This window comes from Hyperoodon ampullatus (genome assembly GCF_949752795.1).
Source record: "Hyperoodon ampullatus genome assembly, chromosome: 18".
Lineage (NCBI taxonomy): Eukaryota > Metazoa > Chordata > Mammalia > Artiodactyla > Ziphiidae > Hyperoodon > Hyperoodon ampullatus.
Window position 1 is genome coordinate 11,739,894 of NC_136931.1, and position 25,055 is coordinate 11,764,948.

At 37.0% G+C, this 25,055-nt stretch overlaps 1 protein-coding gene across 7 annotated transcripts in view; it reads right to left on the minus strand.

Moving 5' to 3' along the window:
• Positions 1-25,055, minus strand: part of CNTNAP4 (contactin associated protein family member 4) — a gene marked incomplete at both ends in the record, with an annotated part of 267,275 nt that overhangs the window by 15,150 nt on the left and 227,070 nt on the right. For 6 of the 7 annotated variants that reach the window (XM_079723325.1, XM_079723327.1, XM_079723328.1 and 3 more), the window contains 6 exons: positions 1,563-1,650; positions 2,491-2,624; positions 3,919-4,143; positions 5,576-5,815; positions 16,388-16,606; positions 17,556-17,726. In XM_079723325.1, the coding sequence (XP_079579451.1) occupies positions 1,563-1,650; positions 2,491-2,624; positions 3,919-4,143; positions 5,576-5,815; positions 16,388-16,606; positions 17,556-17,726 (1,077 nt within the window). The remainder of the gene's footprint in view (positions 1-1,562; positions 1,651-2,490; positions 2,625-3,918; positions 4,144-5,575; positions 5,816-16,387; positions 16,607-17,555; positions 17,727-25,055) is intronic. The other variant, XM_079723329.1, reaches the window with a different exon arrangement.

Below are 25,055 nucleotides of genomic sequence, written 5' to 3' on the forward strand. Positions count from 1 at the left end.
ACATTAACATTCTTAATTCCTTATTAATCTGTGATATTCATTATAAAAAGGGAAACAAATATTTATATAATGAATGCTATTATTCTAATGTTTGATTAATACAATCCTCCTCATAAAATACAGATCAGTTTCCCAATTCTTTTATAATATGTTTGACTTATTTCTATTCACACAAAATATTTTCATCAGCAACTCTGGCATTAAATTTGAAGATGTTATTTCTTCAAAAATATGATTTTATCAACATTATGCATAATTGTTAGAATTTTCTATCTTGCATTTTACATTTTTATGTAAAATGCCTCATCTCAGACCTTGCTAGACTGAGGAGCTCTTGAAATCGGGATTTGTTATAATTATCTGATTTTTTAATTACTGTAGTTGAATTTATGTAACTTATACTATGAAACTCACTTGGGATATTCCAATTAAGCTTCCAAATATCTAAGTAGTACTTTGCACATATTTTTTATCTCCACTATAGCATACTGGAAGAACAATGCAATTGATATTTCCCCTGCTTGTTTGGAGAATAAGAGCGTACAATACTGGTGCTTATCATAGTACTAGAAAGCCTATAAATATTTACAAACTTAACTATTAACCTTCTCAAGGGCCAATATTTTGATCATTCACCCATAGGTTTGATCAAACATTCTTAAGATTCTGAGATTATGTACAGGGAATGCAAGAAATGATATATCAAGGTATAAGTAACTGAAAAGGTCAAAAAAATAAAAGATTCCATTTATTATCTTGGACAAAATATTCGAGGTTAGTGTCAAATATCAAACTAGGAATGAAAACCAGACTACAGAAAGCCTCCCAACCCCACTTTTATAACTAAAAAGAAAATCTCTTTTAAAATGTACTGCCCCACTTTCCGTTTAGTCCTTGCTGGCAATTATTAAAAAAAGAGCACATATTTTGATGTTAAAATGGCAAGAGAATGTTTCTACTTCAGTTCTATTATCAGAAGTAACTAGTGGATAGAAATAAGAATTGTAAGGCATTTAGATAGACACTGGGTTATAAGTCATTGGGTTCTAGCAGGAGTGGCTGGCCACTGCATCTCAACAAGGCAAACAGGATCCAGGTCACAACCTAAAGCATATTCACTAAGCAGCAGAAAAGCAATTGCTTCGTCCTCCATTTTCTTTTAGATCTAATCCTAGTTTTATCATTAGATAATGGTTTATATATTTGGCAGCTGACTGATACACAGTCTGTTATTTCTACTTTTATTTGTTATTCTTGAAGTGTGAGGGCAATACCGTGTTTCGTTATGCTGGACTGACGCATGGTACACGCCAGAGTGGCATTACTATCAAAGTAGCATGCTTGCTCATCTTGCAAAACGTCCCTACTCACAATTACATATACCCCTGAGAAAGTAGAGCTTCTGCCTTGATTATCATTCACTTCAGAAATGAAATTACACAAGAGATTTCTTTTGGCATGAATTTGCATGTGGCATGTGTGTGTGTGTGTGTGTGTCTCATGACTCTTCTGGTCCATGTTTATGCATCATGATTAGGCGAAAAGCCATTCCTTTTACTTACCTAGAATCCTGCCCAGTACAAGGGATCTGACCGCACTGAGTTCTGTACCTGATGCAAGGTGGACTTGTCTCCTCACTTTCTCGTCAATCTATAAAATTGTTACATGAGATGCAAACATCCAAACGGATGCCGTTGTTGAGAAGAGGACAGGAGGCAAAGGAAGACAAAAGAAAATGATAAAATAGGCAATAGTTAATATGGCCCCAAAGATTTAGGAAAACAAAGTTTAAAGAGTTAGCCATTTATACAGGTGAATATTACTTTCTAAACGATTCTATGCACCCTCAGATACCAGTGCACCCCACCTTCTATCCCCTTATATCACTTTATTTTTCTCCACTGTATAAGAAAGCCAAAATGGGGAAAACCAACAAAAAGATACAAGCTATTCTCATCTTGATATTTTTACTTAGCTGGGTATTTTCACTTGAGTCATTCAACTAAGAAATTTTCCTCTATCTAGAGGGCTGAAACATTAGTGCTTTTCTTCAAAAGCTGGTAGAGTGAATAATTCAACTTTCTCTGCAGTAATTCACATCATTTTAAAATTTATTCTGATATTGCAATCATTAATTTCTATGCTAGAATTATGGTTGCATGTACACCCATCTGAAGTAAACTGGTTTCATTAGAGTAGCAATGGTCCTACCAATAGCATATTATGCTAAACTAGAAAGTATTTCCCTCCTGAGTAAAACAAAACAAATGGGAAAGTTTGGCAATTTTAAGTAGCAAATATTAATAATATTTTGGACAGAATCTTATTGCTTAAAAAAACTGAACACGTCTGATGGTCTATGATCTATGCAAGTGCAGCAACTGAAAGGATGTCTTTGTTTAATCTATCCATTATCCAATTTCTGCTGTAGGTCCTTCTTGCTGGGGAGCATAATTTTAACCATTGCTTCTGTTGCATTTTCTCTATTACCTCCACAAAGACCACTGCTTCTTCTCTGTTAATCTTTATGTGGTGAAGCTGCCCATCAGCCATGTTTTTGAAATCAAAGTTAACAACATCGGGTTCTTGATGTCTATTTAGCTTGTACCTGATCTGCAAACTTCCTAAAGTAGGGGGGAAAAGTTATATTTTAGTTAAAATTGTATTTTAAAAACTACTTTAAAAAACTCGAGTCCTTTTTTGATATTTATTAATTTCTGGGGGAAAATTCACAGTAGTTCATTTGGATGTACACTTTCCTCATAATCCCTAGAAGTCAGTTTCCATGTGAAATTGCACTATTTTCAAAATCAAGAGCAAATATGCTGCAAATAAGCAGGCTCTTTCCTGCAAAATTTTAATTTGTCAAATATGTGATTAAGCATTTGCAAATCTCTGTACTAGCCTCTAACTTAAAAAAATAAGATTTAGTACATTATGAAGTGCCAAACTACTGTGGAATATTGCAATAACATTGTTTCTATAATCTCATCTTTCAAAAAAAAATATATCTACCATTTCTGAAATGCAACTGATGAATGGAATTATTATAAGCAAACACTACTCACTTAATTGCCTGCATAGATGTCAATAAATTTACTTCACAGGATATCTTCCAGTTTAACAGAGAAAATGTCTTAATATATATAGATAAGCTTCAAGCTCAAAATGTATACAGTGAGGAGAAATATACTTATTGAACAATATTATTTTTATTTTGGTGTTCAGTGCCCTTGGGCCATATTTGATCTGGTTGAAATGATATATTCACATGTTTGTATGTTCGTTTGTTTTCCTCACCCAGAGGATTTACTCATAAAATTTTTATCTCTAATCCAGATAAAGGGAAGAGAACAATAACAGTAAGTGGTTTTCTGTAGCACACACGTCCTAAGCCACATACCATTACCCTGCATCGATGTACTAGCATTTCCCGTGACTACTTTATTGCCGAAAATCAGAACCAACAGATTATTTTGTGGACGTTTTCTTATACATAATGCTAGTTTGTTAACATTCTCTCAAAACTTCTCTACTTTGATTCAAAGGAAATTACCTGTTATGTACAAATAGGCATCTTATTTCAAAATGAACCACAAAACTGATACTGATACATGGAATAGTAAAGTGATCCTAGCAATGATAAAATATAATAAATATTTTATCTACATAAATTAAAAATTCACACTGATTGTGTTAAATTACCAAAATTATAAAGCGATAAAGGCATTTTAAGTATTTTAAATAGTCCTTTTAGATTAAGTTGATAGGACAGTACTGAAAACACAAAACTGAATACACAGGACAGACACACTTTTTTTCCTGTTTGTAGTTTGAGAAGCGGGAGCATGAGAAGGATCCACATTGTTCCTGACCTAATGTTCTGACCCAGTTTTCTCTCCTCTGAACAGCACTCACCATTTTTGGCAATGATAACTGAAAGGTATTCTTTATAAAAGGAGTTGACATAGAGCAGCAAGCTCGGGGTCCGTGTGGTGCGGAAGCTAAACTTGATGGTTTCTCTGCTTAGCCTCATGTCACCGTGAAATGAAGCCGCGTGGGAGCTGGAATTTTTACTTAGGGAGTAATTTTCTTGAAAATTGTAAATCACAGATGAGCCAGATCCAAAATAGGCAGAAATCTCTGAAATGATATGCACATTTTACATTAAAAAATTTAAGAAGGATGTTGTCTCAGTTATACTGATACTTTTTAAATTAAAAAAAAAACATCTAAACTTTTAAAAATCATTTTACTTACATGAGATTAATATCCTAAATTCGCACATAAACACACACACACCCCAAATATATTTGTACAAAAGTGACGAAGGTGGTGGGAGAGGTAACTAGCTCGGGATCCCAGAACTCTGCTTTCCTCCATTACTATACAGGGCAGTTGTTGAACGTGAGCTTCAGATGATGCTCACGGATAATTAGCAACATCTCCACTCCCTCAGAGCTTTAGGTTTTTTGCCTGTTTATTATTTTTACTATCTATAGATACACGTTTTAGATACTACATAACATGTGGATGCAGAATAATATTCCTGATTACACTTAGCAAGATGAACTGGAAATCATTTAGATTCAGAAAATAAAGACATCCTCTTACAAAGACATGAGGATGTAAAGACATAGGTCTTAGTTCTAACTTTAAACGTGAGAAGCATAGAATGGTAGCAGCAGTGATTGATTACCACAGGTTGATTTCAAACGATAACTTATTCCTGATAAAAAGCAGATGACTTGGAGAGTGCACTTTGGCCAACTTTCCATTAAATAATCTCAAATGCTTTCATTGCAAATCAGGGACTGCTTCAATTTGCAGCCAGTTTTCGTTAGCCTCCTTCGGGTAAAGGTTCAGTAGCCCAGAAACACTTAAATAAAGCAACTGAATTAAACTGGTTGACATTTTTCTATGAGGAACTAAGCAAGCGTTTGTCTATTCATGGAAGTCTGTTCAGAGCGCTGAGTACTACACTCAGTTCGTTCCTTCTTCCACGACACGGATCAATGAACAAGACCAGCTGAAAAAGAGTCCACTGTTTCACTTCACCAACAGACAGTCGGCATTTCACAGGGCAAACCGACCGAGTATCTCTATTTTGTTACACATCAATACTGAATGGAAACGTTATTTATATTCCTGGAAATAATATTGGTTTGGTAAAACAACAAAGCTTCCTAAATGTCTTTGCATTGCTGACCATCTTCAAAAATAACAATAATGCTTTTAATGATTTGAAAAATGAGAACTGCCCAGGGGACTGGTTGTTGACACCCATATTACTTAAGAGCATTAGCTGTAGATAGAAAAGAGCAGACGGAGCAGCCAACACTCTACAACACCTAGAGGCGACTATTAGAGGGTTTACCATCTATAAACACAGCGTTCAAAGAACCACGGCAAATATTTAAGTAATGAAATGTCATTGGCATAAAATAGGCAATTTGCCAAAAAGAATTCAGAAATGGAAATACTTTTGTTTCAAATAGCTACAGAGAAAAAGAACTGCAGGAGGTTTTATTCACGTTGGATTGTCTTCCTGCTGGGGCACCCGTGTCACACTCACCGTCTGAGCAGAACGGCCCTGTGTATGCAGAGGAGGTGCAGTCACAGGAGAACCCGCTGGGCTTTTCCCTGCACTTCCCGCCGTTGTGGCACAACCTCCCGTAGCTGCTGCAGTGCCCTCTGCAGCCCGGTTCCACTCCGGGAGTCACCTTGGCTCTTTCTTCCAGGTCCAGGGCCATTCCGTTCAACTGCAGAGACCGAATGCATCCCAGAAAGCCCCTCTGTCGGGTGGCTGTTCCACCTAAAAGGGAAATACTGCAAATGCAAACACGTTCCTAGGTGTTTTGTTCAGGATTTTAAGACCACACAAAACTGAGGCCTCACGGAGGGCGGCCAGAATCATGGCCTTAACAGAGAACCACTGGAGTCTGAAGAGCCAATATACTTTTAGAAGCACGACCTGTGACAAAATAGTAGAAGAATTCAAAAAGATAAAAGATAAAACATTGATTCATTTTTCCCCAAAGGTTGAATTTGTTATAGATTTGTTTTCTAAAAGAGTTTTATTAAACTTTAAATTGGAGATTTTTTTTATCACTCTATTTTAAAGAACTTGAAGGCTCTTTCATTCAAAATAACAGTGATACGCACTGATATTCTTATGTAGAAACTAATCTTTTTCTTGCAATTTTAAATAAGCATATATTTGTGGGTAAGTGTGGTTCGTCCTTCACACTGAAACCTGATCCTGATGCCGGGACAGTTTTAATTTAGTGAGAACTATGAAAGGAATCCTTGAGTTTTTCTAACTTGACAGTGCGTTGATGTGATCTTTTGGTTGCTATCTTTTCATCAAAAACACACAGCATCGGATTGAGCACCAGAGTATTTGCTTCTGTCAGGCATATTTCCCAGTGAATTTTTTCTAAGTGTTGGACCAGTGTTCACTGTTAAAGATTCTCAACGAAATCGGGAAAGGGGATTAATGAGGACACACAGTAGTGTAACATTTATTGAATAATATGTAACAACATGTATTTACCAAGTCACCCTTGAAGAAGTTTACAGTGTTTGGGTAGAATCAGACCCCGCTATTCTAAGGCAGAGGTTCTCAAACGTTAAGGAATATGAGTACTACACGGAAAGCCTTCTTAAAATACAGGGTCAGGGGCTTGTCCCAAGAAATACTGATTGTGTGGACCAGAAAAAAAGGTTGTGAATCTAAACAGTCAACAAGCACACAGGTGAACCTGATTCAGACAGTCACTTAAAGCACTATCTTAATGGGAATGTAAGCTCTGGGTGCACTTGCACATACATTGGTGCCCAGGAATACCATAAATTAATGCTCAGAATTTGAAGTAGGAAAATAGTGTCCTAATCTAAATAATCTGGGCAGTTTACCCAGAGACAGTTAGGTGGTCTTGGGGCCTCTCAAAAGGAGCTTCATCTTTGAACGGACGATGCTGCCTCACCTCCAGGATCCTATACCTGCTCTGTATCTGTTCTCTCTTCCCAGAATGTGTTAACTCTCCCTACCTGCCCCCCCCACTTCATTTGGCTAGTTCCTAATCTAGCCTCATTTACCTAAGGTCTCCTATTCTCAGAGATTAAACAGGTTTTTTGGTTTTGGTTTATTTTTTGGTATTTCAGAACCAAAATTTGGCCAGAAAGACCCTAAATAAGTACGTCTTTGTCATCATCTAGCCAGCTTTACTTTTGTACAGTGTTCCTTGTATATTATCAATGTATCTCCATCAAAATACACATTCAATAAGGGCTGTTTCAATCACACTATATTCCCAGAACAAAGAACAGTGCCTGACACATAATAGCTGTGCAATAACTATGTATAGTTATAACTAATTATCAATTAATATTGATAATTATTAATTCTCAATGAATTTACTGTTAATAAATAATTAACACACTCATTCACTAAACCGACTGTACCTTAGGAGTAGGAGATGGGAGCTTGGTGCTTCAAAAGTTGAAGAGAGATACAGCCTTTCCTCACAGGGATGTTTGGGTCCCTGGGACTGAGACTGTCGATAAAACTCAATGAATATTTCTGAATAAATGAATTCTATGTTTTTGGATAATGAAACACCATGAAGAGGACAATAAAAGAATTTCTGAGAATTCTGAACTCATGGTACTAATGCTATTTAGTCATATATTTCAAATGACTGTATTTAAATATCTGTATTCAAATGGCTTCAGTTGACACAATTTGTGCCTCTTCAATGAAGAATATGAAAGTCTTAAGGGTGTGGGTCATATTTTCTATTTATAAATCCAGATGAAGTATGGTATGGAGCCAGACATCTTATAATTCCAGTTTATGTGGGCAAGGAAGAGAAGGAGTTGCTTTTATCCCAGAGTTTCAGAATTGCTGACACAACTCTTTCATCCCTCCTACATTTACTCAATCTCCTGCCATCCTTGAAGTCTCTATTCTCCCCTTACCTTGAGGACATCTTTTCTCTTCCTGCCACATCAAAGCTGCTGCTAACTCAACTCAGTAAGAAAGTCTAGGGCTCAGTCAAGTCTGTGACAGAGATTCTTTCAGCATCCTTGCTAGAGTTTTCTTTCCTGGGAAAGGAAGCAGCCTGAAGCCTTGGTTTTAGCTTTGGCCCAGGCACTCTTTGGAGGAGGGCCAGATGCTGTGAAATCTGGATTAGAGGTGTGTTCCTGGTGTATTTCATTGACTTTGTGTTACAGTATTTTAAATCACAGTGTAGAGATGATAGTACACAGTAACATTAAATCATGGCTTGTTATACATTTGTCACTCTGAAACATCTACAGTCTCTCTGATTTAGGGGTTTGTCTCAGTCTACCAGTGACATAATAATAACTAAATAACCCAGAGTCCAACAACTGAATAATCCATTTTCATTGGTTCCAATTCATTCATTCTTGTTTTCTGCTGTTTTGTTTCAGATGATGAGGAACTAGAGGCACAGAAAAGTCCAGGGACTAGCCTATTGGCATAGCTGAGAAATTTTAGAATAAACACATTTAGTCAGAGGCAGAGTTAAGACTAAAACCTACAGTTGGCCTTTTGCTACAAGGACGCCCCTTTCCTCTCCATATAAGAATATGGTCAAAGAAGAAAACTTCCATTTTCTTCTCCTCAGATCACTTTTGGTTTGAATGGCATTTCAGTTCTGCAAGCTTTATTTAGCAGCTCTTTGCTGGACACTGACATTGGAGGTACAGAGTTATATGCAACTAACCATGGTCTCAAAGATCTCACAGTCTAGTAATGTATTTAGACAGAGAGACGTCAGCATAACATGATGTCAGTGGCAGAAATAGATACCCCGTGGAGAGGAAGGTCAGAGGATGGGGATATTAACAGCTGAAAATACACATGTAGACATGTGAAATACATGCCTAAATAGCATTCGTAATAGTGAGACGAAAATCAACAGTTTTGTAAACAGGACTTCTTAATTCCGTACTTTTAAAGAGTTAATGCTTGCCTAATCAAACAGTTTTAAACTACATTTTTAAATTACCAAAAAAAATGTAATGTCTAATTAGATATAAACATTTGTAGCACACATGTATTGAGGATTTTTACTTTACCATTGGGTTTCAAGTTAATAACCTTTTATTTTAAGATGTAACTGTTCAGGAAAACATGACTAATGTAAATAGGATTGGGCTTGAAAGCTTAATTAAAGATTCCAATGACTTTTCCAGGTTAGAGTATGTCCAATTAAAATGAGTTGCAGTTTGATTAATTGATTCTGGATGTTTCTGCTGAGTTATTGTGTTTGGAATTGTCTTCCAATTAATTTTCTATCAATTTACCTGCCATATTATATCAGATATAATGGATTCCGTAACTTCACAAACACTGAGTATTCTGTGAAACAAATACCCAACGTTTCTATGTGGATGAATATAACTGAATCTGTGCCCTTACATAACAGTATTGGGATACTGCACCTAAATAAGTGCACAAGGTGCTCAGTAGAGACTGAGCCCAACCCCTTTATCACATTCCACACTCTCAGGAAGTTAGACTAAGTGACAGATGCTACTGTCACAGAGTACAAGCTGGCTCTTTCCTATGCCAATTTTCCACTACTCTTGTGGCAGGAAGACCTTTCATTTTTTAATGGCAAATTATTTATGTGCTGTGCTTGAATATTATTGAGGATTAACTGGGAACAACTGTGTAATTTGCCCAGGGGCCTTAGAGGAAAAAAGAAATCAAGATCCCCACACTTCTCTTTAAAATCCAAAGTTACAGAAGCTTGTCAGAGTACAGGAGTGCTCTCTGACCAGGGTGCTGTGCAGAGAAAGGCAGGGAAGGTCCTGATCATGGGTCACCTGGGGGCAGGGAAGTGACTGGGCATGAGGGCTGGGCCACGACCAAGTCAGGGGACTGACGGGAAAAGCGGTCCTCTGTACATCACGCGTTGGACCTTCAGTCCTGTCCTTCCCAGCCATCCCCTAGGTCTGGGGAAGACGCAGCCTTGCAGCAATGATGGTATCAGTTAGTGTAGAAAGCTGTGAGCCTGGAAGCCCAGCTATACTTTTGCCATGGAATGTTCCTCACTGAGCAAAGCCCTGGGCGGGCTGGGAAGAGGAGGACTGTTCTCCCTCACGTTTAAAGAACGATCATGGTTGAAAGAGGCAGGTGGTGTAAGCAACTGTGTCACAGGCAGAAAATTCAGTCACTTTTCCCTGAACCAGAGTCAGTGGTGAGCACACGTCCCAGTGGTAATGGCAGCAGGGAAAAATGGGTCTACTCAGACTTAAGGCCACAGCACTGTCTGGTTTGACCATACTAAGGTCTATTTCAAAGAAATGAATGTTGGTGGTATTAGTCATATTCTCTGATTTCAAGAGATCCCATCTGAATTCTGATTTTAGTCAACAGTCACTCAGATTTGCTCGCTAGACACAGAAAAGTACACTGGGAGCTTCTTTGGCTAATCATGAAAAAGACATCTCAAGGAGGGGAGAAGAAAATAATTGAAATAATGATATGATTACATTAAAGAGAAATGTGACTTTTATTGTACTGCACTTTGGTAATGAGGGAACATACTTACGACTACAAAAGAAAATTAGTCTGTAATAAATATTATTCAAACATAAAGTTGTTTGGCATTCTCTTCCTGTAACTATATTTTAGCCTATCAAAAATAAACCGAAAGCAAAAAGAAAAAAAATCTAGAATATATTCTAATTAAGAACTTCTGCTCATCAAAAGACACCAAGTAACAAATGTGAAAATGCAATCCACAGAAAGAAAGGAAAATATCTGTAGTGAATTTACCTAAAAGGGACTCATCCAAAATATATAAAGAATTCTACAATTTGTTTTTGAAAGAGGACAACCCTGTAGGAAACGGGCAAGAGATCTGAACAGCCACTTCATAAAGGACGCTGCCCAAATGGCCAACAGAGATTCGGTAGAGTCTCCTGATGCTTGGCATACACTCATTCCTCTGACCCAATAACTCCATCCCACGTACACACCCCACAGATATACAAGCATATGTTCACCAAAAGACCAGCACAACGATGTGTTTGTAATATGCAACTTTGAAAGTACACAAATGCCCATCACCAGTAAATAAATATCTTTGTACTGGCACTGCCAGTGTCCCCAAAGCTCCCCAGGCCATATGAGTGTGTAACTAGGCTGAAAACCAGCTTTCAGAGCTTCAATATGCTTAGCGTTCAGCATTAACCTCTGAGTATGGCATTTAGAGATCGTTTGCTCTTGATACTTAATAAATATTTGTAGATTTGATGCAGTTCAAATGCAAAGCAAATGACTCGTGAGTCTACGTCAGGAGTCCTTACTTCTCCTTCAGGCTCTGGTCCCAAAGTATCGAAATGAAGTTTGCCCCATTTAAAAACCTGTCAGTGAAAAATTTAGGCTGCAAACAAAAATTTTAGAGCTGGTTGAATGAAAATCAATTCAAGGCTAATTTAAGACGCTTCTAAGAAAAATGCTGAGTTTACAAGCCAAAACAGAAAATGACCACTGTCACCATTCAGCTTAAAAAAATGATTGATTCTTTTCTCTGCCTCATTTCCGTGGTTGGAGCATGTCTGTGGGTGTAAAATCACAGCAGTGACTCTCAACATTGAGTCCTCAGTGTTTACAAGGTCAAGGGCATATGTTAATTACACCAATCAGCATCACGTTGCTAAGCTTCTTTTTTAAGGTAGGGGATAGCACCTCTGAATAGGACTATTTAACTAAGACATGTCATAAATCACACACATACATAAAAGGACAAAGTGAGAGAACGTGAAAAGGTTGGTAAAGACCCAGTGCCATAATTTAGAACAAGAATAGAGAAAGATGGGCTACAAATAGGAGGGGAATCATCATTTTTACACTGAAAAGCAATGTAATGGTTGAGATTATTTGGGGGAAGGGAAGATGTTCATTGCATTGTTGCTATTGTTTCTCATCTGACTATCACACTACATTAATGTTAACTTTTTCATACAAGGATTTTTGTTCATTATTTTATTACTCCTTCACTTCACATGCCATCCTACAGTTTAGATTAGTTGAAGATAGTTGTGCCAATATTGGGAACTGCAGGGATTGTTAAAGTCCTTCTGTTATAATTCTGTGGTGTAGACTAACACTAGTCGAACCTCCAAAACTACCTATCATTTCCTTATTCCTATTTCAGTTGCCATATAATTGTTGCCCAGCTGAAGCACGTTTTTAGTCATGCTTTCTAATTATTTTTACTGATTTTGCTCAGAAGTTAAAGCATTAGTCTTGCCTCAGAGTTTTACTCTGAGATGTGAACACACTTTATGACTGGTCTTGAGGGGAGAGAGTGAAGCAAGCAATGGAGAAAAATACACTGGATTCTTTCATGTTATCCTATTGCAGCAGCCACTTCTGAGAGACTGCCCAAAACTCTAATCTCAAAAAAAAGTAACATCGACAAATATCATCAACATAGGCCTGGCTATGGTAGCACAGGGAGCTGGAGAAAATAATTTAATTCAAAATTAACATATATTCAAATATCTGCAACATTTTACTTGTAGGTAAAAGTGTTAAAGATAGTATCTCAAACAAATTTCTACATTATCGAAATTTCTACTGTTTCATATTTGTAGTACTATAAAATAACTTCATTTAGTATTTGAAATATTCCACAACAGGTTTAATGTTTTGTGCTATATTTGTTTACAAACAAGAAGGTGAATTTTTGGTAAAAGCTGCTAAATGCTGGGGTAATAACATAATCTAACTTTGACAGACTGATACTAACTTGGTCTTTCAGTTTTGCCCTGTATTTATAAAAACTGTGTTTCCACATAATTTAAAACATCATCATCATCATGATGTGTCTGAATTTAAACATTTTTATTAGGGAAAAGAAGTGATGCTGAAAACTGTAGACTTACTCTTTGCAATTATATATATCTCATTCATTTGTCCTGATACCCAAATACAAATGATAGTCGTTATGCACGGTTGAAAATACTGGTTAGTCATAATTATTTTTTAATATGGATGGGTGAACTACAAATTAAACTCTCAAACCTGTAAGTAAGGGAAATGAAACTGCCCTTTAAAATTTTAACCAGAAAATCAATTATATTGGATTAAAGCAGAGCCAGTCACCCAAGGATCACTGGCTCTGAGAGCAGACTTAACTCCAACACTTTGAAGGTATTAATACACGGGCAAACAGTTTCTAAGACAATGTCCTTCTACATCTGACGCGCTGGCACAGAACATATGAACAAAGCAGCCAGATTTCCTGGTGAGAGTGTGATTATGGGGCGGGTGGAACCTCATTGAAGGAGGTGGGATATTTTCTCTGGACTATGAAGAAAAACCAGGGGTCTTTTCCAGCCTGGCACGAGTGTGGTCTGTATTGTATATATGGGACCAGGGAACAGCTTTAATCATGCTACAAGTTAGGATTAAGGAAGAAAACAAGAAAGAAAGGTTAACTTCAGGTGAAATTAAAGACTGAGAAATGATGTGAGTAACGCAAAGACCTTGCCGAAGGATATTAGCAGGAGTAAAAATAATGAAACACTAATAGCGATAACTGACTCACTAGCAAGTGGTGTGCATCTCCATGTAAAATATGTCCCCACTCTCTTTATCACCATTTCCCCTTTAGCCCGTGCCACCACGGTCTCTCATGGGGACTAATGCCGTGGCCTGCTTCTACCCTTCCCTTCCATCCATTTTCCTCACAGCAGTAAGACAGAACGTGGAAAACGTAAATTAGACCATGCCCCTCGTCTGATCCTTTAGAACAAAATCCAAATTCCTCACCATGGCCTTTGCACCATCCTCCTCTCACACCAATTCTCTCCTCAGACACCACGACTTACTCCTTAACTCCCGAGAAGCTCATTCCCACCGCCTGGAACTCTCTTCCTTCGGATATCCCCAGGGTTCCCTCTTCTGCTTCATCTGGCCTCTGTTCCAATGTAAGGTCCTCAGAGAGGACTTCCATGAACACCCTACTTGACACAGAAGCCCCCCAAATCAAATTGTTGCCTGATGCCTTACTTTTTACTCTATTGTATTTATCATTATCTGAAACTTTATATACATACACACACACATACAGACATATGTGTGTATGCATGCCTGTGTGTGTATATGTAAATTGTTTTTATATATATTTATATACATATTGTTTTTTTATTCTGTCTTAGTTTTTACTCTTTTATTGGCTGCCTCTTGTCTCTTCCACTGAAACATACTCTTACGAAGGCAGAGAACTACTTTTGGTCTCAGTAGTGCTACATTAAACTAGCCGTAATTATTACCAGTTTCTTACTACTTTTCACCCACTTTATGCTAATTCAGTATAACCTTTTAATTATAATTTAAATTCTATTGAATCTTCCTACAGGGGAAAGGTATTTTCATCTAGAAATTAAAAAAATATGCTGATTTGTTTGATAGTAATGCTGTAAATTTACAAATTACTATTTTGTCTTGTATGTATTATTCTATTAGCTTGGTTGGGGCCCTTTCCTAAGAGTGGTTCGCTCTTGCAGTAGAGGTGAAGATGAAAACAGACCCTTATGTGGCCTCTTGACAGCCAACAATGTGCCTCTACCTAAGGCTGCAAGCCTTTTTTTTTTTTTTTAACATGAGTCCATCTTTAATATTATCACATTAACCACTTCAGTTTACTCAGTTACCTATGAGTAGGAAGGGGGGAACTGTATAAGGAGATTTTTATTAATAGATGTAACTTTTTTTTCAGAGATCTTTCTTTCTGCCTTTCCTTTTAAATTTTCAACAACTTTGACTTAAACATAAGAAAGATTTCAGTTTTTAAAACTTTCGAACGTCAAAGGCCTAACCAACTGCCTCCATAAAGATGAAATCTCTTATATCTTATTAAAATTATAACACATGACTGATGGCAAAAGACTCAAGTCTGTTCGAACACACAGTTGTGTGTCATAATAGTACTTCTATTCATTACAACTACCTGAAACCAAATTAAGGCTAGGATTCCCATCAGACACAATATATAGTGACTCCATTTCTATGAAGTTAAAATTCATACGAAGAATGAAAGGTCATGCACAGGCAAACTGCAGCAGATTTCACTGAAAAATTCGAGGACTGTTGCAGCCTTCTCAATTTCTAAGGATAGTAAGGCTATTTCCTAGATCCTGACAGATTTGAAATTGCCATACCTTTTGTTGTGGCCATCTCTTATTTTTTGTAACTCAAGAAATATCTATGTCAATTTCCTGACTGAGCTCCTAGCATGTTATTAAAAGAAAATTTATGTATTTCTTTTCATGATTTCTTTATGATTTCCATACCCTTAAATAAGCTTCATCCTTTGCAGTGAGAGAGAATAAAACAAGGCTGTTAAGCAAGAGAAGATGTAATGGGGATCTGATGAGAATTTTGTCCTAAAACATAACTCTTACAAGTGCTTGAAATATAACTTCTGATAATTTACAATTTATCCTGCTTGACAGCATTGCTGTGTCCTCATTTACACTAAAATGTATGAAAAGTGATCAAGACATAATTCCTTGAACTTCATGGTCAATAAGTTCTATTAAGTAATTAGCAGAGATGTAAAATAAAACAAACACACCCAGAACGATTCTGCTATCAAGTCTCTAAAATACCAAGTGAATGTATTTAGAAAATAAAGGAACAATGTTTGGATATAAATATGAAGTAGGTGGTCACAAGACATGAGAAAAACAGGGAAAATAAGGGACACCAGAAGAACTGGTGAAACTGGTCAAATCATGGGTCCTACACACTTTGCTTGTGCTTTTTTTTTTTTTTTTTTTTGCCCCGCTATTGGCCTGTTTTACACAGGGGTCACTGGTTGGCATCAGCTAGATTTACAAGGAGGGTTTTTCCACTTCCTGGGGAAAAGAGGTAAACATTTCCAATATTATATTAAAGATATTAATATTAAAGAAAAACTGAAACAAGTCACATAATCTGTAATAATAAGAATGTTGTTTATGTTAAATTTATACAGTGCTGTATGTCAATTATATCTAAATAAAATGGGAATGGAATAAAAGAATGCAGGTTTAGGAATCAGTCAAACACAAATTTGAATTTCATTTAGTAGGTGGATTTCTGAAGACAGGTCATTTCAGCTCCCTGAAACTCAGTTACCTCGTCTGTAAAACAGGGATAATACCCATTTCACACGTTGGTTACGAGGAAGTAATAAAACACCTGGTGCAGCCTGGAACATAGGTTATCAATAAACGGTGATTTGGTGGTGGTGTTATCATTATCTTATAGTTGGTGTTATTTTATTTTGACCTATCTCTGCACTTACATCATGCAATTAAAGACAAACTGCCTAAAAGCAGGACTTACCCACAAAGAGCTGACTGTTGAGCTGCAGGAGGACATGCCCATCAGCCGGAGCAGGCTGCGTCCTTGGTGAGAGCTGATCCACTTGAACAGATGCCTCTTTCGTGTTCCTCTCAACCCTAACATGGTGCCACTGGTTGTCGCTGAAGTGCGTGGGTGACTGCACCGAGATTTCAAAAGGCCCATTCCCCACATCGAATGAAAACGTCACAACTGCAGGAGCTGGAAATGTCAGACAATGAAGATTGTTCACGTTAGTCCCCGTGGTGGAGAGCTGAGTCTTCAATACACTCGGGAATAGCACCATAGCATCAACGGTCACTAAACATGAAGACAATGGTTTGAACTCTATGGAAGGAACCATTGATGTCGGCACAGAATAGATGTGGAATGAGACAGTAAAATACATTTGTATTTTGGGGAAAAGATGGATTCTAAGAAATTCATCACCAGAGTTAATTTTTCATGGTGATAAAAATGAAAGCTATTTAGCCAGGGCAAGAAAACTAAATAGCATCTGGCATTTTATATAAAAATAATTTTGACAGTGATTCAAAGTTTATTTAATTTCAAAAGCATGCAATATGCATTTGATGTCAAAATACTAATAGCAGTCTAAGAGGATATCAAAACAATACAGCTGGTTGATTTAATTAAGTAATTTTGAAATTAACTGAGAATTTGGATTTTTTAAATTTTTTAATTTTTTGAATTTTTTTTTTTTTTTTTTTTTTTGCGGTGCGCGGGCCTCTCACCGCTGCGGCCTCTCCCGCCGCGGAGCACAGGCTCCCGACGCGCAGGCTCAGCGGCCATGGCTCACGGGCCCAGCCGCTCCGCGGCATGTGGGATCCTCCCGGACCGGGGCACGAACCCGTGTCCCCTGCATCGGCAGGCGGACTCCCAACCACTGCGCCACCAGGGAAGCCCTAATTTTTTGAATTTAAAAGACTTAAGTTGGTTCTAGGAAGACTAATAATTTCCCCAAATTATTACATATGTTAAATATCAAATAATTTTCTTGCAAAAACACTATCTTAATATCATAGTTTTTTTCAAAAGGACACAATGAAAAGATTCAGCTGATAAAGTAGAAACATAGTACTTTAAAAATTAGTTAAAGAATTTATTCTTAAATAGAATCCCATAGACTTCTAAGGAAAAGAAGACTTACAGCGTAGCTCTATCCGTATAAAATCAGTAATTCCCAGGTTCTCTAAAAATACCCCAGATGAAGCTGTTGTCTTAAAAAAGAAAGACACGTCTGCACTAAGTTCTCCGTGGAAAGTAGGAAAATGAAGGTATGAAGCCTCAGTATTGAAGGAAGCTGAATTCCAAAATAACCCTGTTTTTTTTTTAAAGGGAAAAATAAAAAAGGAAAAAAAATTCATAAAACAAATGACATAATTACATTTTCTTTTTTTTTGCAGTTTTACTCTTAAAATATTACTAATTTATACAAACCTGCTTTTCTTTTGTCTGTTAATTATACAGTATACAAGACATGAAAACATGATTGGAGATTTTACAAGGGTTGAAATTCTGGATTCCTTCCAACATAGGAGAGGAATGATCACTGCAGTAACAGTCTGAAAGTTATATTTCATATAAGAAAAATAACCTGCAGCCTAAATACCAAAGCATTATGATAAGATCTGCCAAACATTAACAGACATTTTTCTATAACTTGAAAATTTAAACACCTACATTACTTTGAATAACAAAAACTCTACAGAAGCTCAAAGTGTTTTTTGTTCTAATACTTCTAACATACCTTACAGAGTTACACCACCAACTAACTGTTTTCATTAATGGGCTTTGTGATTTTCTAAACTGAGATTGGCAGTCAAAATATTCTCATCTAATTAAAGATCAAGACACTACTTACTCTGTGCTATGCTGATAGTCTCATGAAAATGCTCTTTTCATTCAAAACTATCTTTTATTTTGCTTATAATAGTGAAGTAGGAAAAGGGTTCTCAAAATTTTTTGAAATGCTCAAAATAAGGAGAAAATGTTTAAAAACTGTAGTATAAAGTAAGACATCTGCAAAAATTATGTGGACTATAAAGTAAATTATAATTTCTGTCCAAATACAACTTATTTTCACCTTCCCATTCATATTTTTGGTTACATCTACAAGTTTCTACAAGTTTTCTTTTGAAAAAAATATTCTCGGTCTTATAAAAACAAAGCACGGAAAAGAAAATACACATGCAGTGGCATGAAGTGACGGAAGTGAAATCCAACTGGATACACGTGGTTGATGAGAAGCATTATTGGAGAAATGAACTACGCATTGCCACTGCCACCAGCAAGTTGTCGACACATCAAAAATAAATATACAGGGCTTCCCTGGTGGCGAAGTGGTTGGGAGTCCGCCTGCTGATGCAGGGGATACGGGTTCGTGCCCCGGTGGGAGGAGCCCACATGCCGCGGAGCGGATGGGCCCTTGAGCCATGGCCGCTGAGCCTGCGCGTCCGGAGCCTGTGCTCCGCAACGGGAGAGGCCACAACAGCGAGAGGCCCGCGTACCGCAAAAAAATATATAAATAAATAAATAAAAATAAAAATAAATGTACATCTTCAGTTTTAAGCAACTGCCATCATATGTACTCACAACACTGAATGAAATTCTACTAAATTACCTTCCTGGAAGAAAGATGTATTGATCCTCTGAAGTTAGAACACAGGAATTTCAAAACAATGTTTTGTTATGTTAGCAGAGAACAGATACCTCGTTAAGTTAAAAGTCACGAACTTGACTTGGCTTCTATTTGTTCCTTAGATTATAATTTATTTTCTATAAATTCTGGATCCAAACAAACAGGGCTTACATCTATTGTATTTTTTCCTGTATTTCCTATGGACCTGATTCAAAAGTCAACCCTCAGCTCATATGTGGACAATTTTAGAGCTGAGTTTATTCAGCCGCGAATATACTTAGAGGGCTTTTTTTTTTTTTCCCCTACAGCCAAATGAAACTGTATATTTTCTGAGTATGTCAAACTTTGCCCTTATTTCCATTTTACAGCTATTTCTGTGCCTAGACATTTTGCTCTCTACGAAAGAGAGCAAGAAAAGCAAAATATCAAGCCAGGGGTAATAACACATTAGTGTTCTTAAAAGTTTTTACCTGACCTATTTTTAGAAGGAATTAAATGCCTTTCTGTTGAAATGTATGAACATTAAAATAAAGCTGTAACTTTAAATTATGGAGTATTATTAAATCTTGCTCATTTGGAGTGATTACTAAGAGGAACACTCAGAATTACTTAAAGGTCTAAATTAGATATTATTACTATAAGAACATAATATCTCATTTGTTTCATTTTTATATCACAACTAACCCAATAAAGCATCATACAGAGGGCTTCAGGGAACCGGCTGAAACAGAGGAACAATTCTTTGAATTGCTGCTATTTTTACAATGAATGCTTCTACAGTAATGAAAACAATTTATTACCTTAGGTAGTTTAAACACTCACACACACATAGTACCACATTTATCTAGTTAGCAAACCTTATTTTACAGACTCACAATAGGTAAAAAATGAAGTAAGAACACTTTATTGAATTAAGAAATTGCTGCTAATTCACAACAACTATAAAGACGGGAAAGGCCAATATTTCCAAATGATAGCTCAGCTCTTTACAGACTGTGCCAGGAAGCACCCAGGAGGATCTGGGCTGCCTCTGAGAAAGGAGGGGCAAGAAAGAGGAAGCAGAGCAGAGCCCAGCAGGCAGACACCAGCCAGAAGCAGCAGGTCTTTTGAAGAGAGGATTTCCTGGCTGGGGTGGATTGAAAATCCCTAAACTACACCTGGAGCAGACCAGAATGCAATCACTTGCTATATGAATGCTCTTTATCATCCCAACAAAATGCCATTTGCAGCAACATGGATGGACCTTGAGATTATCATATGAAGTGAAGTAAATCAGACAGAGAAAGACAAATATCATATGATATCATTTATATGTGGAATCTAAAAAATGATACAAATGAACTTATTTATAAAATAGAAACAGATGCACAGAAATGGAAAACAAATTTATAGCTACCAAAGGAGAAATGTGGGGTAGGGGAGGATAAATTAGGAGTTTGGGATTAACATATACACACTACTATATATAAAACAGATAATCAACAAGGACCTACTGTATAACACAGGAAACTCTATTCAGTAGTCTGTAATAACCTATATGGGAAAAGAATCTGAAGAAGAATAGCTATATATATATATATATGTTAAAAAACCATGATGTATTATTCTAAGTAATTATTACTAATAATTAATAAAAGTAATTAATAATTAGTATATTCTCAAATACATTCAATATAGGGTACTAGAGATTTGGAAAGATTCTTTCAGGGATGCCACTTACTTATTAACTTTCCAGAATTCAAAAGAAATTGTAATGAATAACAGGATCCATATGGTTTTTTACATAGAAAAGGAAGATGTACTAAGTATTTAATTCCATACACAAAGTAAAAAGAGCCCATATAGTAAAACTAACTTAGTAGAATATTAAGATTACAAGTAATTTTTAAAATATCTGTTTTGCTAAACTTTTATTTATATCATTTATTAATGATAATGATTCTCCTTTTAAAAGTAACAGATTTATAGAGACAGAAAGTAGATTAGTTGGCTGGGAAGATGGAAGGATTGAAAGATGACAGGGGCTAAGAGGTGAAGAGTTCTTTTTACGGTAATGAAAATGTTCTAAATTGATTACAGTAATGGTTACACAATGCTATGAATATACTAAAAGTCACTGAATAGTTCACTTTACATGGATGAATTTCATGGGATATAAATTATATCTCAATAAAGATGTTTAAAAAAAGGACAGTATTTGAAAAATCTGTTGTTTTTTAAGACATTGTTTTACTTTTAAAATCAAAATGAATATGACATGCTAACACTACCTTTCCTTCTTTTTCAAAACTACTTATATCAAGTATGATTGACATGTAAAAAGCTGTACATATTTAGTACATACAACCTGATGAGTTTGGTAACACTACCTTTCTTTTTTTTTAATTTTTATTTATTTATTTTTGGCGGCTTTGGGTCTTCGTTGCTGCGAGTGGGCTTTTTCTAGTTGCAGCAAGCGGGGGTTACTCTTCACTGTGGCGTGCAGGCTTCTCTTGCAGTGGCTTCTCTTGTTGTGGAGCATGGGCTCTAGGCACGCAGGCTTCAGTAGTTGTGGCACATGGGCTCAGTAGTTGTGGCTCACGGGCTCTAGAGTGCAGGCTCAGTAGTTGTGGCACACGGGCTTAGTTGCTCCGCAGCATAGTGGGATCTTCCCAGACCAGGGCGCGAACCCGTGTCCCCTGCATTCGCAGGCGGGTTCTTAACCACTGCGCCACCAGGGAAGCCCTCAACACTACCTTTCTTAAAAGTGAATAAAATAAAATGAAATACAGAAATGCAAAGGCAAGGGATAGTTTACTAGTCAAATGAATCTTTCTGAGCACTTAATCATTTTAAAAAGCTGGAAATATGGGTTTCTTTAATGAAAACTTTTATTTTGAGATAACTGTAGATTTTCATGCAGTTGTATGAAATAATAAAGATTCTGTGTACCCTTTACCCAGTTTCCGACAATGATAACATCTTGCAAAATTGTGGTACAATATCACAACCAGGGTACTGGCATTGATACAGTTAAGATGCAGAACATTTCCATCACTGCAAGTATTCCTTAGGCTTCCCGCTTAAAGCCATACCCTCTTCCATCCTGCCCTCAACCCCTCCCTAACCCCGGCAACCACTAATCAGTTCTCCATTGTCATTTGAAAAATGCTCTACAAATAAAGGCATACAGTACGTAGCCTTTGAGACTGACAATTATTTCACTTATAATTACTCTCTGAAGATTCACACAGCTTGTTGTGTATGTCAATAATTCATTCCTTTTTACTGCTGAGTAGTATGCCACAGCATGGATGTTCCACAATTTATTTAACCATTCACCTGTTGAAAGACATCTGGGTTGTTTCCAGTTTTCAGTCATTAGAAATAAAGCTGCTGTGAACATCCACGTACAGGTTTTTGTACAAATGTAAGTTTTCAGTTCTCTGGGATAAATGCCGAGGAGTACAATCACTGAGTCGTGTGAGAGTTGCATTCTTGTTTTTTATGAAACTGCCAAAAATTTCCAGAGTGGCCATATCATTTTACATTGCCACCAGCATGTATGAGTGATCAGTTTCTCCACATACCTACCAGAATTTTGTGTTGTCACTATTTTCTTTTTAAATTTTAGCCATTCTGAAAGGTGTGTAGTGATATCTCATTGTGGTTTCAATATGCATTTGCACAGTGGTTAATGACTTTGAGTGTTTTTTCAGGTGTTTAATTGCCACCTGTATTCCTTAGTTGTTGAAATCTCTCTTCATGTCGTTTACCCATTGCATTCCTGGCTTGCAGATGGTTGCATTCTCACCATGTCCTCACATGGCCTTTCCTCTGTGCACAGGTGGAGAGAGAGAGGGCTCTCTGGTGTCTCTTTGTCTTCTTATAAAGACATGAATCCAATCAGATTAGGGACCCATGCTTATGACATCATTTAACTTAAATTATCTCCTTAAAGACCCCACTGCCTAATACAGTCCCATTGGGGGTTAGGGCTTCAACATACGAATTTTGGGGGTGGGGAACAATTCATTTCATAACATCCATACTTTAACTGGACTGCTGCTTCTTTTTTCATTGTTGACTTTTGAGGGGTCTAGTATCTCTACAATCTCTAGATACTAGTCCTTTGTCAATTCTCAGCCCACTTCTTACTTAAACCTATCAGCAACAATTAATGATTGATTATTTTCCTCTCTTTGAAATATTTTCTTCATTTGGAGTACAGGATACCAGCACTCGTTTGCCTTTCTCATTAGCGGCATCGCTCTCAGTTTCCTTTCTTTCTTCTTCCTCAACTCCCCAACCTATGTGTGGGAACGTCTCAAGGCCCTGTCATTATACTACTCCACCCACAATAACTCTTGCGGGACATTTCATGGCTTTAAATATGCTGCTGACTTATAAATATACAGCTGAAGCCTGGAACTCTCAAACTAGCAACTCCACATCTCTATGTGAATGTCTAAGAGCATCTCAGCGTTATATGTTCAAAAACAGAATTCTTAACACTCCTCTGCAACTCCTTGACCCCAGCAGCAATCTTCTCCATCTCAGTTGGTGCCAATTCCATGCCTCTAATTGATTGTGAGACCAAACACCTTGGTATCTTTCTTGACTGCTCCTTTTGCAACCTACATCAATCCATCAGCAAATTTGATTGCTTCTCCTTTTGAACAATACACACGTTACCACTATCATCATTGTGCCCATGGTCCAAGCCATCATTATCTCTCAGCTGTTGGTGATATGGTCACCAGCTTTACCCTGTTCAGTCTCACTAAAGCATAAGTTAGATCACACTGCTCCTCTTCCCAAAATTCTCTCCTGTTTTCCATTCTCATTCAGGTTGAAAAATAAAGACCTTTCAAAACCCTCAGTGATCTGACCACCAGTTTCCTCTCTGACTTATACCCTTCTCCTCTTTGCGCACTCTGCTCCGAACATACGGGCCATTTTGCTGTTCCATGACCATATCAGCCACAGTCCCATCTCTGCGTGGATACTCTGGCTTTTCCCGCTGTGTAAAGTACTCTTTCACAGATACTCGCATGCCTTGCTCTCTTATTTCCCTCAGATTTTTATTCAAATGCCACCTTCATAGTGAGCACCTAATAACCATCGTATTTTAAATGCTCAATCCCACCCCAGTCCTCTCTCAGCTGTACTGCCTTCACAACACTTAACGAGTGTCCGTCACACCAGATTACTTATTTGTGGTCCATCTCCCCCACCTCAGGAGAACTTGAGCTCCAAGAATGCAGATCTTCTTCTCTATGTATTTTTGTCTATTTCGTTCACTGCTGTTTCTCTCTCTCCCTGTCAATCTCAATGTGGGGAAGACATGGTGCAGTGTATGGGCTCAATAAATATTTGTTGAATGAAATTATAAGATTCTCTTTGTCATAATAGCAATCAGAAAGCTTAGAGTAATCATGCCCAGTTTGGTTGTATCATATGTATCTCATAAATATACTCAAATTCTTTGGTAAACAAGTAGAAAGAGGAAGGTAAAGAGGGGAGACCGAAGAGAGAGAAGAAAGAAGAAAAGCAAGAAGACGAGGGGGTTAAAAGGGTGGAGAAACTTTAAGAAAATTAAATAAAGGAAACCCAAGGAAAGAAAACAAAATGAAACATAAGAATTAACGTAAAAATAATTTATTAATGGTGAAGGATTATCAGATATAGTGGAGCTTGCAAAATTATCTGATTATCTGTTAAAATGGAATTGATCCTCATTCTTTTTAATGGTTTATATGTAGTCTGCCAAATGGAACAGAACTCTGTCAATGGAAGAGAATTTAACCAAATCACTAGTCAATATCTTTTTCCAGTCTAAGAATACAACTTCTGCAAAGTTATTTATTGCCTACATGCACCTTTGATTATTTAATGCATTCTGGGCAGCTGTGATTTCTCAGACAGCTGAACAAGTCGATGCAGGCAAAATGAAGAAACTAGTTTCAATGACAAGAGTCTAAGAAAAAGAAACTTAGAACAATCTTTTCTAACCATGTAGGTTTTGAG